General features: G+C 43.4%; 1 protein-coding gene across 1 annotated transcript in view; it reads left to right on the top strand.

The window, feature by feature from the left end:
- The window catches only part of LOC129327817 (zinc finger protein 420-like), a 31,094-nt gene extending 16,470 nt beyond the window's left edge, over positions 1-14,624 (top strand). Inside the window, exons 6-8 of the mRNA XM_054976571.1 lie at positions 912-1,029; positions 8,119-8,248; positions 11,481-14,624. Coding sequence (XP_054832546.1) covers positions 912-1,029; positions 8,119-8,248; positions 11,481-13,201 — 1,969 coding nt within the window. The 3' untranslated portion in view covers positions 13,202-14,624. The remainder of the gene's footprint in view (positions 1-911; positions 1,030-8,118; positions 8,249-11,480) is intronic.
- The last annotated feature ends 1,012 nt before the right edge of the window (positions 14,625-15,636 follow it).

The following is a 15,636-nucleotide window of genomic DNA, read 5'->3' as shown; positions in this document are numbered from 1 at the left end:
AGGGGCCATCATTGCACTCAGTGGCCTGTCAATCCAGTCCCAGAACAGGCTATCTGGGCCCAGACACTTTCCTTCAAACTCCATTGCACGTTTTCTTTGCACCTTTTTTTTGCTCTAATGTGTTTCAATGGAGCCCATGCAAGTCAATGGGCATTCCAGGTTCCCATTATTTCCAATGGGCATTCAAGCCTCTCCCATTATTTTCAATCGGCAATCCTGTCATTCGTTTTAGTACATCCTGTTCCAGCATTCCCGCCTCTCATCCCTCCACCCATTCTTGCCCAGGAGCACGTTAGGAAATCTTAAAGCCACCTATCTTGCAGTCAATCAAAGGCCATACAGTGGAAAGAAAAGACCCTCTTTAATACCTCCGCTACATGGGGAAGGAAAGCCAGGGCTGTTCCCCGCAGAATTGCAAAGCGCAGCAGCAACAGACCTGGAGATTTGCAGAGCTTTCTACCATGTCGCCTTCTGTCTCTTTCGCAGGATCTCTCTAGCTGGTCTGTCCTGCAGTGGGCAATCAGGTGAAGCTGCACAGGACAGCCAAGAAATCTCTTCCAAGTTCCCAAATATTTTGGGTTTGTTATTCAGTTGGGGGGGGGGTCTGGTAGTCATTTGGAACTACAATTCCCAGAAGGCTCGGCGAGCATCAGGGTTGCCGAGCTTGCGTGTTTTAGGCATCTTTGTGCAGAACTACAAGTGACAAAAGGCACAGGTTGGACACTTGTCAGCTTCCCTCAAGTTTTGATGGGAAATGTAGGCATTCTGGTCTTGCAGCTTGGCTCTCCGACTGCTGTCCAATTGACTGTTCAACTGTCACTTGTCCAACATTCCGCCAAGCTACCTACATTTCCCATCAAAACTTGAGGGAAGCTGACAAGTGTCCAATCTGCGCCTTTTGTCACTTGTAGTTCCGCACTTTGTCTGAAGAGGAACTCTGTGGGCGCCATGAAGTTCAATGGAGAGTCTCCTCTTCCCCCTTTTCCTTGGCCGGAGGGAGACTTTAGCTTTTGCGCCTCTGCAGGAGAGGTGAGTTAGGATTGCATGAAGGGATCTTTGGAGAGAAGAGGGGCAGGGAGAGAAAATACGTGTGAATGGGAGGAAGAGAGTAGGGCTGACAGGACGGAACGTGGAGAAAGGGCGGCTTCCGGGGCAAGATGTCTGCAGGGGCGCCTGGGTTCCTCTCCCCCCCCCCCCACACACTTGAATGGGCTCCCTGGAAGCAACCTGGGTTGATCTCATTCCGGGCAGCTGCTCTGATCCGGAGGGCCCATTGGTCTCACGCCCCCCCCCCGAAGCTCGCGGCACTCGCCATGTCGGTTTTTAAAGGAGCCGTTTTTGCATGCGGGCTCCCCGGGCTAAGAAGCCTTTGGCCGAATTTTGCTCTTACAGCTGTATTTTCAATGCATATAGTTCCTTCCTCTGGAGTGTGATTTTAATTTGCATCCAGAAGCTCTCTGAATTGGCAACTGGTCCGAAGGTTTCCTTTGGAAAAGGGGGGATATTTCCCGCCCTCCCCGTCTGTGCTGCCTCCACCTTCCTGGCTCCCAGGGAGTAAACTATAAATGCAAAATAGCAAAGGGATGTTCCGGAGCGAGTGTGTGCCCGGATGTTGGGATTTCCTTCGTTTTTTGACATTGCGTCTCTCACAATCTGCCTGAAGCTGGTGGCCCATTTTGAGGCTTCTGATTTTCAGTTTATTATTACAGACTAGCAACAAAGCCCCTGGGGGGGCGAGGGGAATACAACAAACTTCAGAAAAGGGAGGGTGGGAAGGTGGCCATTGCCTCTTCCTCCATGCCTGATCCAAGCAGGGTGAAGAGGGGGCATTGCCGCTTGCTCCACTCCTGATCCCAGCAGGTGAGGGGGGCAGGCATTGTCCCCTGCTGTGCTCCTGATCTCGGCCAAGTGAAGGGGGTGGGCATTGCTGCCTGCTCTGCTCCTGATCCCAGTGGGTGGGTGGGGGCAGGCATTATCCCCTGCTACTCTCCTGATCTCTTGCAGGTGAAGGGGGAATGGGCATTGCCACCTGCCCCGCGCCCGATCACTGCTGGGTGAAGGCGGGGGGGGGGGCAGTTAGACATTGCCACCTCCTCCCTGCCCCAATTGTTGCTGGGTGAAAGTGAGGGGGGGAGCAGGAGGGAGAGACAGGCTGCCTCTTTTGCGCTTCTTGCTTTGGCACACTTTGGAGCCACAGGCTTGCTTGCCTGGGCTTCCCTCTGCAGCAGCACCCTCTGGAGGTGCACCAGAATAAGAGTTTGAGTCGTCTGGAATATGGCTTGCCTTTTATATAATTGGACGTGAATATTGCCCACTTTCCAAGTAGTAATATTACTGGGAAGAAGGTAAAACATTTTTAGAAGCAGGGAAACTCCCTAGTAGGCCAATATCTACATCAGCAGGCAGTGCCCAAAGCATACAGTTTAGTCCCCATCTCTACCAAGGCATCTCTGTGAGTTGTTTCATATGACGCAGTTCTGTGGTCTGTAAAGCTTCCGGAATAATTCAGTTCTGAATAGTTTACAGAAAGGCAGGAGAGTGGGAGCTTTCCTGACCACCTCAGGCAGGCCTTTCCATAAGGTGAGGCCACCACAGAGAAAGCAAATATATGGGCAGCTGTTTTTTTTTTTGAAAAATTTTATTGGATGGGTCAATATATTCAAATTAAAGTACATACACAATTCATTTCATTTCCCATATGCGTATTTCCCCACCCCTCCCCTCCCCTTTTCAATATTGACTTCCAACAGCGCTCCAACCCTCCATTATTGTTAGCACATTATTACGATACTAAAATTGTTCTTAACTTGTTATTAGTAAGTATCTTAACTATATCTTATCTTACTTGATATCTTTAAAACCCTTCAAAAGACCATAATTGTCCCTTAACATCCCATCTTTTTTCCATGTATTTTTTTAACTTTTTCCACTCTTCCCAAAACTATTTCGGATCTTGATCTTTCAAATTTCTTGTTAACTTGTCCATTTCAGCCATGTACAACAATTTCCTAGTCCATTCTTCAATTTCAGGTATTTCTTCTTTCTTCCAGTGTTGAGCATATAAAATTCTTGCTGCTATTATCATATAATATAACAATGTCTTATCATTTCTATTAACATCTTCTAAATGCAAGGATAATAACAACATTTCTGGATTTTGGCAACAATATACTGTAGTATCAAAGACATCTCAACACATATTTTAGTCCAAAAGTCCCTAGCCTTCCGGCAAGTCCACCACATATGAAACAGAGAACCTTCATGCTCCTTACATTTCCAACACTTGTTAGATAGCTGTTTATTGGCTAAGGCTAATTTTTTCAGTGTTAAATACCATCTATATAGCATTTTATAGCCATTCTCTCTTATACTGGTACATGTTGATATTTTTAACGTATTTTTCCAACAATTGTTCCCACGCTTCCATCGTTATTTCATTATTACAATTTATTGCCCACTTTACCATCTGTACCTTGACTGTTTCATCTTCCATAAACCACTTCAATAACAATTTATACATTTTTGAAATTGCCTTAGTATTTCCTAACAAAAGTTCTTCAAATTCTGTTTTTGATTCTAAAACCTGTTTTCCTTTGGTCTGAGTCAAATAGATCTTTTATCTGTATTGTAACCAACCATACTTAAAAGGCAGCTCCTCATTTGGTTTGAGCTTTAGCTCTTTATCTGCTACTTCTGTTAAATCCTTGAGGGTAAGCCATTCTTTTCCTTTATACTCTAAATTTGGGTTGATCACCTCAGCTGGTATAATCCACAGTGGTTTCTTCTGATCTATATATTTTTTGTACTTTAGCCAAGTCAACAATAAATTCCTTCTCAAATAGTGGTGCTGGAACATTGTATCCATTTTATACTTGTCGTACCACATATATGCATGCCATCCAAAAAGCTTGTTGTAGCCTTCCAAAATTAACTGTTTATGATTGGTTAAAGACACCCATTCTTTTAACCAGACTAGGCATATCGCTTCATGGTAAAGTCGAAGATCAGGTAACTGCATTCCACCTCTTTCTTTCGCATCACAAAGTACTTTCATCTTTACTCTGGGTTTCTTTCCTGCCCACACAAACTCCAATATTTTCTTCTGCCATTTTTCCAATTGCTTTTTGTCTTTAATGATTGGTATTGTTTGCATTAGGAACATAATTCTGGGCAGCACATTCATTTTAACTGTGGCAATCCGATCAAACCACGATAAGTTTAATTTATTCCATTTTATCATGTCTCTCAATTTGTGACCAGAGCTTTTCATAATTATTCTTAAATAAATCAATGTTTTTAGCTGTCAGCTCTATTCCCAAATATACCACTTCACAGTTTGTAAATTCACACAATTCATGTTGCTTCTTCTTGGTCATGTTCTTAGTTATTATTTTTGATTTTATTTATAAAAAATCCTGCTAAGTCTCCAAATTCTTTAATTTTATCCAGTAACCTTGGCAAGGTTTGTACTGGGTCTTCTACTATAAACATCACATCGTCTGCAAAAGCTCTTAGCTTATAAGAAGATCCCTTTATTTTTATCCCTTTTATGTTGTCATCTTCTCTAATCTGCCTTAATAATATTTCTAAGACCATAACAAAGAGCAAAGGTGATAGTGGACATCCTTGTCTTGTTCCTTTCCTTATTTCAAACTTCTCTGTCTGGTTATCATTTACACAGATTGTCGCTCTTTGTTCTTTATATATTGTTCTCACTGCTTCTATAAATTCTTTAGCTAAATACATCTTTTCCATTGATGCGAACATAAAAGTCCCAGTTCAAATTGTCAAAGGCCTTTTCTGCATCTGCAAAGAAAAAGCCAACTTCTTTGTCTGGTCGTTTATCAAAATATTCAATAGCATTTATAACCACTCTCAAGTTGTCTTTTAATTGTCTGTTTGGTAGGAATCCAGCCTGATCCTCTCCTATAAAATCCATTAGCCATATCTTTAGCCTGTCTGCTAGTATCCTTGCCATTATTTTATAGTCATTATTTATCAATGAAATTGGTCTATAGTTTTTCACATCTGATAAATCTTGTGATTCTTTCGGGATCAGAGCAATGCTCGCTTCATTCCATGTGTTTGGAAGACCTTTTCCTTGAAGTATATCGTTCATTATATTTTTTAATATTGGTACAAGGTCCTCCTTCATTACTTTATAAAATTTAGCTGTGATCCCATCCGGTCCTGGTGCTTTCCCAATCTTTGTTGCTCCTATTGCTTGTATCATTACTTCCTCTGTTATTGGAGCATTTAGTCTCTGCTTCATATTTTCTGATATCTTTGGTAAATCTGTTTTTTGCATATATTGATCTATTTCTTACAAGTCTATTGCCTTCCTTTGAAATAGTTTCACATAATATTTGTAAAAGGCACGTTTGATTGTTTGTTGATCTTACAATTCTTCTTCTATTATCTTATTAATAATTTTCTTCTCCTTTTTCTTCTTCAGTTGCCAGGCTAGGTACTTCCCTGGTTTGTTTGCTCCTTCAAATGACTTCTGTTTTGAACAACTGTATTAAAGGGATTCAAATCAACCAAGAGACACATAAGATTAGTTTATTTGCAGATGACATAATATTATATATTGCCAATCCCTTTATTTCGTTAAAATATTTAGAAGATGAATTGTTCAGTTTCAAGCAAATATCAGGATTAGTGGTAAATCAAACAAAATCCAATATGCTATCAGTTAATTTGACAGAAGAACAAAAAAGATTAATTAAAAAACAATATAAATATCAATGGCCCCACCCCCATTTGACGTATCTAGGTGTAAAAATCCCATCAGATTTAAAACTTATAATACAATATAATCACATAAGCAAAATAAAAGAAATCAAAATAGAAATTTCCAAATGGGAAAAACAAAATCTTAACTGGTTTGAAAGATATAACTTGATTAAAGCATTTATATTGCCTAAGCTTTTATTTTTATTTAGATCACTCCCTATACAAATTCCAACCAAATTGTTAAAACGATGGCAAACAATGCTTAACCAATTTCTATGGGAACGAAAGCACACAAGAATAGCCTTTAAAACATTAAGAAAGAAAAAAATACAAGGAGGATTTAATTACCCAGACTTGGAATTGTATTATGCTACAACTCATTGAATTAATTTAATGCAAATAATTCAAGATAAAGGTCAAGCTGATTGGTTAAAAACCATAAGTATCCCACAACTCAATATCACGTTACAAGATATAATTTGGAAAAAATCTAATCATAGACCCAAAGAAATTAATCATAATCCATTTTTAATAGCTATTTTAAAAATATGGGATAGATATAAAAACAAATTAATCCCCAAGGTATCTCGCTTTGCTACCATTGCTTTGCAGGAAGATGCAAAATATAATTATAAGATAATCGATTTAAAAACCAAAGATCAATACAGTAACCCTCGTTTAATTGATATTGCTAGGAAAACTGGCTTGTTAGAAAAGCATATATTAGAAGAAAAAATGGGACAGAAAATTCCTTGGTTCTCCTACTTCCAATTAGTCTATTTTTCAAAAGATATCAAGCTGAAAGAAATAATGAATAAACCAAAAACTGAGTTTGAACATTTTATTGCCACTCAAGAATTCATAAGAAAAGGTTTAACTTCCAAAATTTACAATTTACTAATACACTTATCAAAAAAACTACAAAGGGTCAAGAGTGGCCCGCCAATCAATCTACAAAGTAAAAACAGTAAAAGACGTAATAGGCATATTATTAATCCATTATGGTTTTTCACCTACAACACTTCCCCTTTTATTATCAATCAGCTTGTGGCTCCATTAATAACTTTTTTCTGTGTCTAATCTTGTTATCTCAGAACCTTATTCTTAAAAATCGAAACCACAAATCATTAATTCATTTTTCTTTGCCTCTCGCAGATAGTCCATAAAGGGTTTCCAGTTTGCCATGAATATAGTGTTTTATTTCTAATTAATGCTGTAAGTTTGGCCATCTCAGCTAAGTCCATCTTCTTTCCAGTCCAATCTTCCAATGAAGATAGATCTTTGCACTTCCATTTTTGAGCATATAAGAGCCATGCCACTGTTACCATATATAAAATTAAAACACCGTGCTCTTTTTTCAATTTGTTGTCCATAATTCCCAACAAATAGAACTCAGGTTTAAACTGTAAATTAACCTTTCAGATTCTCCTCATTAACATGTATACTTGTAACCATTTTTTTTTTGCTTTATTGCAAGTCTACCAAAGGTGATAAAACGTTCCTTCCTGTTCTTCTGTGCAGGCTCTCTCACAGGGGAATGGCACAGGAAAATAAACATTTGTGGGTAGGAAACCCTGTCTCTCGAGATAAACAAAGAATTCTAATCCACTTTAGAAATGCAGTAGGAAAACCTAATTTACTCCACATACCAAAAATAAATTCCCATTATTTTGTTAAAAGCCTTTTCAGCATCATGTAAGAGAACGCCAACTTGATCAGACCTATTGTCGAAGGCTTTCACAGCTGGAGAACGATGGTTGTTGTGGGTTTTCCGGGCTGTATTGCTGTGGTCTTGGCATTATAGTTCCTGACGTTTCTCCAGGAAGTTTTGCCTCTGGTGACGTTTCGCCAGGACGTTTCGCCTCTGGTGCTACACCTCTGAAGATGCCAGCCACAGCTGTTAGCGAAACGTCAGGAACTACAATGTCAAGACCACAGAAATACAGCCCGGAAAACCCACAACTACCATTGATCAGATCTCTTCCTACATAATGCAGTCAACTCAGCAACCAGTCTGAGATTCTCAGACCCTCACCTGCCTTGTGTTCCAGAATTGAAACAACCTTTTAACTAGGATGGAAGTTAGTATCTTAGCATCTACACATTCATCATATGGTTTGGAAATATGCACGTTGAGTGTGGTGCCTGCAGCTTTTGGAATCACAGTAATTTCGTCATATGGAAACCCTGGTAAGAAACCAGACTCAAAGAGCTCATTGGTCAATTGATATGTTTTGGAATTTAAAAAACAGAAAAAGCTTTTTACGTTTTGATGCATTACATTCTTTTATTCCATTGACTGGCCAATGGGATTTTTCTTTCTTTCTTGAGTGCCCTGGGACAGGAATGAAAGAACAACTGGGAAATATTTTCCTCTTTCAGACATCCCCAGTGTCCTTTGAAGAGGTAGCTGTGTTCTTCACGGAGGAGGAATGGGATCTGCTGGATCCAGGCCAAAGAAAACTCTACTGGGAAGTGATGGAGGAAAATTACCAGACGGTGGCCTCCCTTGGTAAGGATCTTTCCTCCTTTATTGCGAATACAGAAGTGAGGGCGTGGCATCTTCCTTTCGCCCTGTTTGATTTCAGGACACCCTTTCATTTGCCACAGAGGAAAAAATGGACATCCCAGACCTGGGGATTCTACTGCCGCTGAGAACAAAACATTAGACACATTCACGGGGTTTTTTTTCTGGGAAAAGAGGTGGTGGAACTCAGTGGGTTGCCCTTGGAGAAAATGGTCACATGGCCGGTGGCCCCGCCCCCTGATCTCCAGACAGAGGGGAGTTTAGATTGCCCTCCGCGCTGCAGTGCGGAGGGCAATCTAAACTCCCCTCTATCTGGAGATCAGGGGGCGGGGCCACTGGCCATGTGGCCATTTTCAAGAGGTTCCAGAACTCTGTTCCACCGCGTTCCTGCTGAAAAAAAGCCCTGCACATTCATGATGTAAAGAGAAATTTGTTGATGAAGAGAGCCCTGTTCAGGAGAGATGGAAAATACCCAGTTAGGTTCATGCTAGCAAATCCATGCACCTCCTGTTTCCTTCTCTGGCATTTCTGTCTTTGGAGTCTTGAGTATTTGAAGCTGGGACTCAGGTGTTAGTGAGACACTCCAACCACTAGAGCATACTGGCACTGATCGCTCAGGGAAGTGGTTAAAGCTCCTTTGTTTTGTATAAAAGGTGATTTTTTTCACTGTCCCTGTCTGTGCTACCTCCTGACTTCCCCTACAGTAGAGGGATGTTCCCGAGATAATCGTGGGCCCTTTTGGCAAATTTTCAAATGCCTGGCCTTGTTTTCCGATGAGTTATGTCTGCCACAGAAAGACAGACAGACAGACAGACTATATACTCCATGAGTCCTCTCCGCTCACCAACCCCATAGCTGGCTGCTCTCGTGGAAGTGTTTTAGAGACTCTACCACTGCACCCTCCATGGGTTAACCCCTAAAATGGTGTCTAGTCATATTTTTCTCTTACAGCAATAAGTATTTTCAATAAAACTCTTCCTTCTAAATCTTCCTTTGCTGCTTCCTCTACAGTGTGATTCCACTGTGCAGAAGGCTCAAGAAGACCTCTCAACTCAAAAGTTTATCCTGGCCCTGATTAACTTTTGACCCCCTGCCTTTTCCTATTTCCATTTATTATAGAGAGGAGCCCACCCCTTCTCACTCTGTTTCCCAACCTTGCCCAATTGCAATATTATTTTACTAGCAACAAAGCCCACTGTGGGAAAAAAATACAACAGGGTCTAGAAAGGTGAGGGTGGACAGGCGGGCGTCCTTCTCCTCACCTAATCCAGCCGGGTGAAAGGGGAGGTTATTGCCGCCTGCTCCACACCTGAACCCAGCGGAATGAAGCAGGGCTGGGTATTGCCTCCTGCTCTGTGCCTGATCCTGGCTGAGGGAAGGCGAGGAGGGCATTGCCTCCCACTCCACGTCTGATCCTGGCTGGTGAAGGAGGGGTGGGCATTGCCCCTTGCTCTGCAAGTGATTCTGGCTGGCTGAAAGGGGGGGGCATTACCTCCTGCACCACGTCTGATCCCAGCCAGGTGAAGGGGGGTGCAGGCATTGCCACCTGTTCAGCACCTTATCCTGATTAGTGCCTTCTGCTCTGCACCTTATCCCAGCTGGATGAAGGGGGGATGGGCATTTTCTCCTATTCTGTGCATGATCCCGGTTGGGTGAAGTCAAGCGGGTGGCTTTGCAAACTTCTCCGCCCCGTTCCTGGCCGGGTGAAGGGAGGGTGGGCATTGCCATCTACTCCATGCTTGATCCTGGCCAGGTGAAAAGGGAGTGGGTATGGCCACCTGCTTTCCCTCTTATCTCGGCTGAATGAAGGGCAGGCAGGCATTGCCTCCTGCTCCACGCCCAATCCCTGTTGGGTGAAGTGGGGGCAGACATTGTTTGCTGCTCCATGCCTGATCCTGGCAGGGTGAAAGGGGGAGAAGCCATTGCCTCCTGCTGCTCGCCCGATCTTAGCAGGGTGAAGGTGTGGGGCGGAGGGCAGGCAGACCTTGCTGCCTGCTCTGCTCCTGATCCTGGCTGGGTGAACGGGGGGAATTACCACCTGGGCCGTTTCCAGATGGCTTACCTTCACCTGGTACGTCACGCCTCGTTGTGGTGAAAATGCAAAATATCGCATCTCCTCGTGCGAGTTTTGCGCGACGTCGCACAGAACTCATGCGAGGAAATGCAATATTTCGCATTTTCACTACAACAAAGCACGATGTACCAGGTGAAGGTAAGCCATCTGGAAACGGCCCTGCTCAGCTCCTGATTCCAACCAGGTGAGGGGGGAGCATTACCACCTGCTCCACTTCTGATCCTGGCCAAGTGAAGGTGGATCTTTGCCGCCTGCTCCACACCTGTTCCTGGCCGAGTGAAGGTATTGCTGCCTGCTCCTCTCCTGATACCAGCTGGGTGAAGGGAGAGCAGGCATTGCTAGCTGCTGCATGCCCCAATCACTAACTGGGTCTTCCAGATCCCAGTTTGAAACTTTACAGTGGATTTTTGGGTGTGGCTGCTATTAAACAAAAACAAGCATCCAGTCCTGGGTGAGTCATTCAACTTGTGTCGTCTCAAGTCACCCAGTGGTTGCTGTTTGCTCCCAATGAGCTCTCCCTCAAAGACAAAACCTGCCATAGAATGAGTCATGCCCCATCACTGTGGTTCTATCTAACAGAAACCAAGACATAAAAGCTGGCTATACTGTGTTGTTGCCTAGCAACAGCAGCTGAAGTCATTTGTTCCTTACAGCCACAGGTGCTACTACTATTATTTTGAGGTGTGTTAACTCACCCCCCATGTATTTCTTCTTTGCATTTCCACTTGTTCTGCAAATGCGGATTTCTTTCAGATGTGTACACAGACTTGTCTTATTTGTCCATGGCTCCAGTCTCTGGATTTAACTCTTTCTATATTTTTTTCTTTCCTGTAAACAAAAATTCTCAATAGAATTCAGAATTTTTTTAAAAAGTATTTCTTTTCCACTTCTGTCTTTGTGTGCATCCTAAATCAATACAAATGAACTCTCCTCTTAAGAGCAACTTCTGCAGCAGAACAACCCCCCCCCCCCCCGTTATCTCTTTCTCACTTTCCAAGAGAACCTGGAAGCTGGTTAGCTGTTGCTGAAGATTTTCCAGAACTCTGATTCTCACTGTACAAAATACCTTTCACTACTGACTGTACCTGCTAACTAATATTTTGATCCTTTTCATTCTAACTGACTCCTTTCTCTCTTTCCCAGTTGCAGATAGAAGGGAGATGGAAAGTGAGAAAGAACCGGGAAGGGCGATTGTGGAAAGAGAGGAAGATCTGCATGTGGAAGCGAAATCTGGAGACCAATTGGTACCAAAGAGGCAATGCAGAGGGAAAAAGGGAACAAAGCAGAAGCAGAGGAAGTCATTGGTTACCTGTCAAAGCAGGAAGATGCAGGAGGCCCCAGATGAAATACAGATAAGAAAGAGAAAACAGAAGCGACTTGTGATTGAGAAAAGGTTCAACTGCAAATTCAATCTGAAAAAATATCACAATGTTACAACATGCCAAAAGAGAGATAAATGCTTGGAGCGTGGAAAGAGCTTTTCTCAGATGGAAATGGAAGCAAAGCAGAAGCAGAGGAAGGAATCGGTTGCCTCTCAGAGCAGGAAGATTCAGGAGGCCCCAGCCCAAGATGAAATGCAGATGAGAAAGAGAAAGCAGAATGGTCCCATGAGTGATAAAAGGTTCAGCTGTAAATACAGTCTAAAAAAATATCACAATGTTACACCATGCCAGAAAAGATATAAATGTTCAGAATGTGGAAAGAGCTTCTCTAAGAGTGACCACCTAACTACACATCAAGTGATTCACACAGGGGAGAAGCCGTATAAATGCTTGGAGTGTGGAAAGAGCTTTTCTCAGAAAAGCAATTTAACTGTGCATCAGAGGTTTCACACAGGGGAGAAGCCGTATAAATGTTTGGAATGTGGAAAGAGCTTTTCTCAGAGTAGCCACCTAACTACTCATCAGAAGGTGCACACAGAGGAGAAGCCATATAAATGCTTGGAATGTGGAAAGAGCTTTTCTCAGAGTAGCCACCTAGCTACTCATCAGAAGGTGCACACAGAGGAGAAGCCATATAAATGCTTGGATTGTGGAAAGAGCTTTTCTCACACTAGCAACCTAACTGTGCATCAAAGGATTCACACAGGGGAGAAGCCGTATAAGTGCTTGGAGTGTGGAAAGAGCTTTTCTCAGAAAAGCAATTTAACTGTGCATCAGAGGTTTCACACAGGGGAGAAGCCATATAACTGCTTGGATTGTGGAAAGACCTTCTCTTTGAGTACCTCTCTAACTACGCATCAAAGGATTCACACAGGGGAGAAGCCGTATAAGTGCTTGGAGTGTGGAAAGAGATTTTCTCGAAATTACCAACTGACTGTGCATCAAAGGATTCACACAGGGGAGAAGCCATATAAATGTTTGAAATGTGGAATGAGCTTTTTTCGCAATGGCAGCCTAACTGCACATGAAAGGATTCACACAGGGAAGAAACCATACAAATGCTTTGAGTGTGGAAAGAGCTTTTCTCAGAGTAGCAACCTAACCGCACATCAAAGGATTCACACAGGGGAGAAGCCATATAAATGCTTGGAGTGTGGAAAGAGCTTTTCTCACAATGGCAACCTAACTGCTCATCAAATGATTCACACAGGGGAGAAGCCATATAAGTGCTTAAAGTGTGGAAAGAACTTTTCTCACAATGACAGCCTAACTAAACATCAAAGGATTCACACAGGGGAGAAGCCATATAAATGCTTGGTGTGTGGAAAGAGCTTCTCTTTGAATCCCAATCTAACTATACATCTGAGGATTCACACAGGGGAGAGGCCATATAAATGCTTGGAGTGTGGAAAGAGCTTTTCTCACAATAGCAGCCTAACTGCGCATCAAAGGATGCACGGGGGAAGCCATATAAATGCCTGAACTGTGGAAAAACTTCTCTGTGACTGGTTCCCTAAAAACACATCAAAGGATTCACAGAGGGGAGAAGCCATATAAATGGAGTGTAGAAAGAACTTCTCTAATCCTAGCGCTATAAGCATCCGTCAAAGGATTCACTAAGAGAAAAAGTTGTATGAATGCTTGAAAAGTTAAAAGAACTGTGTTCATAGCCGCTGTGTTTCCTTCCACCAAAAGAAGACCATCTAATCACACATCTTTTTTCACATCAGTCTTGCAGCATTTTGCTCATTTAGTCAAAAGGAGTATGGATTACCACTTGGATTTATTCTTTTTTATTATTTGTTTTGTAACATTTGCCAATTTTATTTTTAGGTAGCTTGATACTTTAGATTCTCTTACATGGTTTTATGTCTATTGCTTCAATTTTGCTTGTCTTTTGTGTCTCAGTGTGACAGGAATATCATCCCTGATTTCAATGCAGTTGATGATGGGTGGGTGAAAGGGGGCCGGGCATTGCCACCTGGTCTACACCTGATCCTGGCTGGATGAAGAGAGGGTGGGCATTTCTGAGGAATATGGATTTGAATAAAGGGATTTCATATACCACTTCTGTGCCTTTCAGTATTATATGCACTTTTTCTATGCTCAGGAGCCATTGTAGTATTTGTAATGCAACCTGCAAAAATATGACACTTGGAGAAGAGGACCAAAAAGATGAATGTACGTTAAACATGTTAAATTCTTTAAGAACTGAGAACTAAACAATATACTGCTTGCAACATGATGTAGAGATGCACCTGTAGAGGTGTCACACAAATGTTATATTATTCTATATGATTCTAATAGGATTTAATTCCAAAGAGCTCTTTGTAAGAACTGGTTGATGTAGCAAACTAGGTCAGCCAGTTTTAGCAGCGTCTCTCTCAAGGCTGGGAAAGAGAGAAACTGCAGAAGTGGGGGAACGTTCCTTCCCACCCACAGATCGCAGCCCTCTGAAAGCCCCAGGGTTGCCAAAGAAGAGACTTCAGGGTGCCGTTAAAAGTAACATTGGCAAAAGGAGGGGGCAGAAGTAGGCCCACGAGAGGAGGTGGGCAAGAGAAAGGGGGAAGATGTTCTTCCAAAAGGAACAGGCCGAAGGACAGGTAAGGAAATTGCAATCTTGCAATTTCTCCAATTAGGTGGCTGACCTAAGCTTGCTTCTTCCAGTCAAACTAATCCTAGACACTTGTGTCAAGACAGGAGGTCCTCTTTCTATGCCAATGGGGGACCTCTGCATTCTGCGAGCCAATAAGATAACTAATATTATAATTAACCTAAAGGTATCAATTGCTTTGCACTTCTATTGTAGCTTTGATGAGCACTGGGCACGAGGGAACCCTTTACTCCCTGTGTAAAGGGAGCTCATCCATTGCTTAATTAAACAACCTATTTTGCTTCAATTCAACAGGACTCCAAGAGTGTCTTTTTTCATTGTGATTGGCTAAGAGAGACACCAAAAAGGCACCAAATTCAGTGCCTTTAACATTTCCTCCTGCTCTGCACTTGATCCCAGCTGGGTGAAGGAGGGGTGGACATTGCCTCCTGCCCTGTGCCTTATCCTGGCTGGGTAAAAGGGGTGGGTGGGAATTGCCTTCTGCTCCACGCCTGATCCCAGCCGGGTGAAGGAGGGGGGATTTCTCCTGCTCCATGCCTTATCCTCGCTGGTGAAGAGGAGATGACATTGCCTACTGTTCCATACCTTATCCTGGCTGGGTGAGGGGCCCCCGACATTGCCACTCGCTCCATGCCTTACCCCCTCCACTTGAAGAGGGGGTAGGCATTGCCCCCTGCTGAGTAAAGGGGGCTGGGCATTGCCTCCTGCTCCATGACTGATTCTGGCCGGGTGAAGGCAGGGGTGGGCTTTGCTCCCTGCTCTACATCTGATCCCAGCTGTGTGAATGCAGAGGTCAGGCATTGCTGCCTGCTCTGCCCCTTATTCCTGTCGGGTGAAAGAGGGCAAGCATTGCCTCCTGCTCTGCACCTGATTCCATTCAGGTGAAAGTGTGTGTGTGTGGGGGGGGGGCTTTTCTGCCTGCTTCGCTCTTGATCCCGGCAAGGTGAAGGAGGGAAGGCATTGCTGCCTGCTCCTCTCCTGATCCTGGCTGGGTGGTAGTGGGTGAAGGGCATTGCTGCCTTCTCTGTGCGTTCACCTGGCTGGATGAAGGCAGGGAGTCGGGCTTTGCCTCCTGCTCCACTCCTGAACCTGGCCATGTGAAGGTGGGCCTGCGGGCATTGCCTCCTCTTCCCTGCCTGATCCCAGCTGGGTGAAGATGTGTGGGTTGGGAGGGCATTGCTGCCGCCTCCCTATCCCAATCACTGCCGGGTGAAGGCGGGAGCGGTTGGAGGGAGGGATGGGCCACCTCGCCTTGGAGTGTGTTTGTTTTCCAGTTAGGATCCTCCTGAAATGAGCTGAGAAA

This window comes from Eublepharis macularius, chromosome 4 (genome assembly GCF_028583425.1).
Source record: "Eublepharis macularius isolate TG4126 chromosome 4, MPM_Emac_v1.0, whole genome shotgun sequence".
In the NCBI taxonomy this organism is placed as follows: Eukaryota; Metazoa; Chordata; class Lepidosauria; order Squamata; family Eublepharidae; genus Eublepharis; species Eublepharis macularius.
Note: the sequence above shows the minus strand (reverse complement) of the source record. Positions and strands in the feature narration are given on the sequence as shown.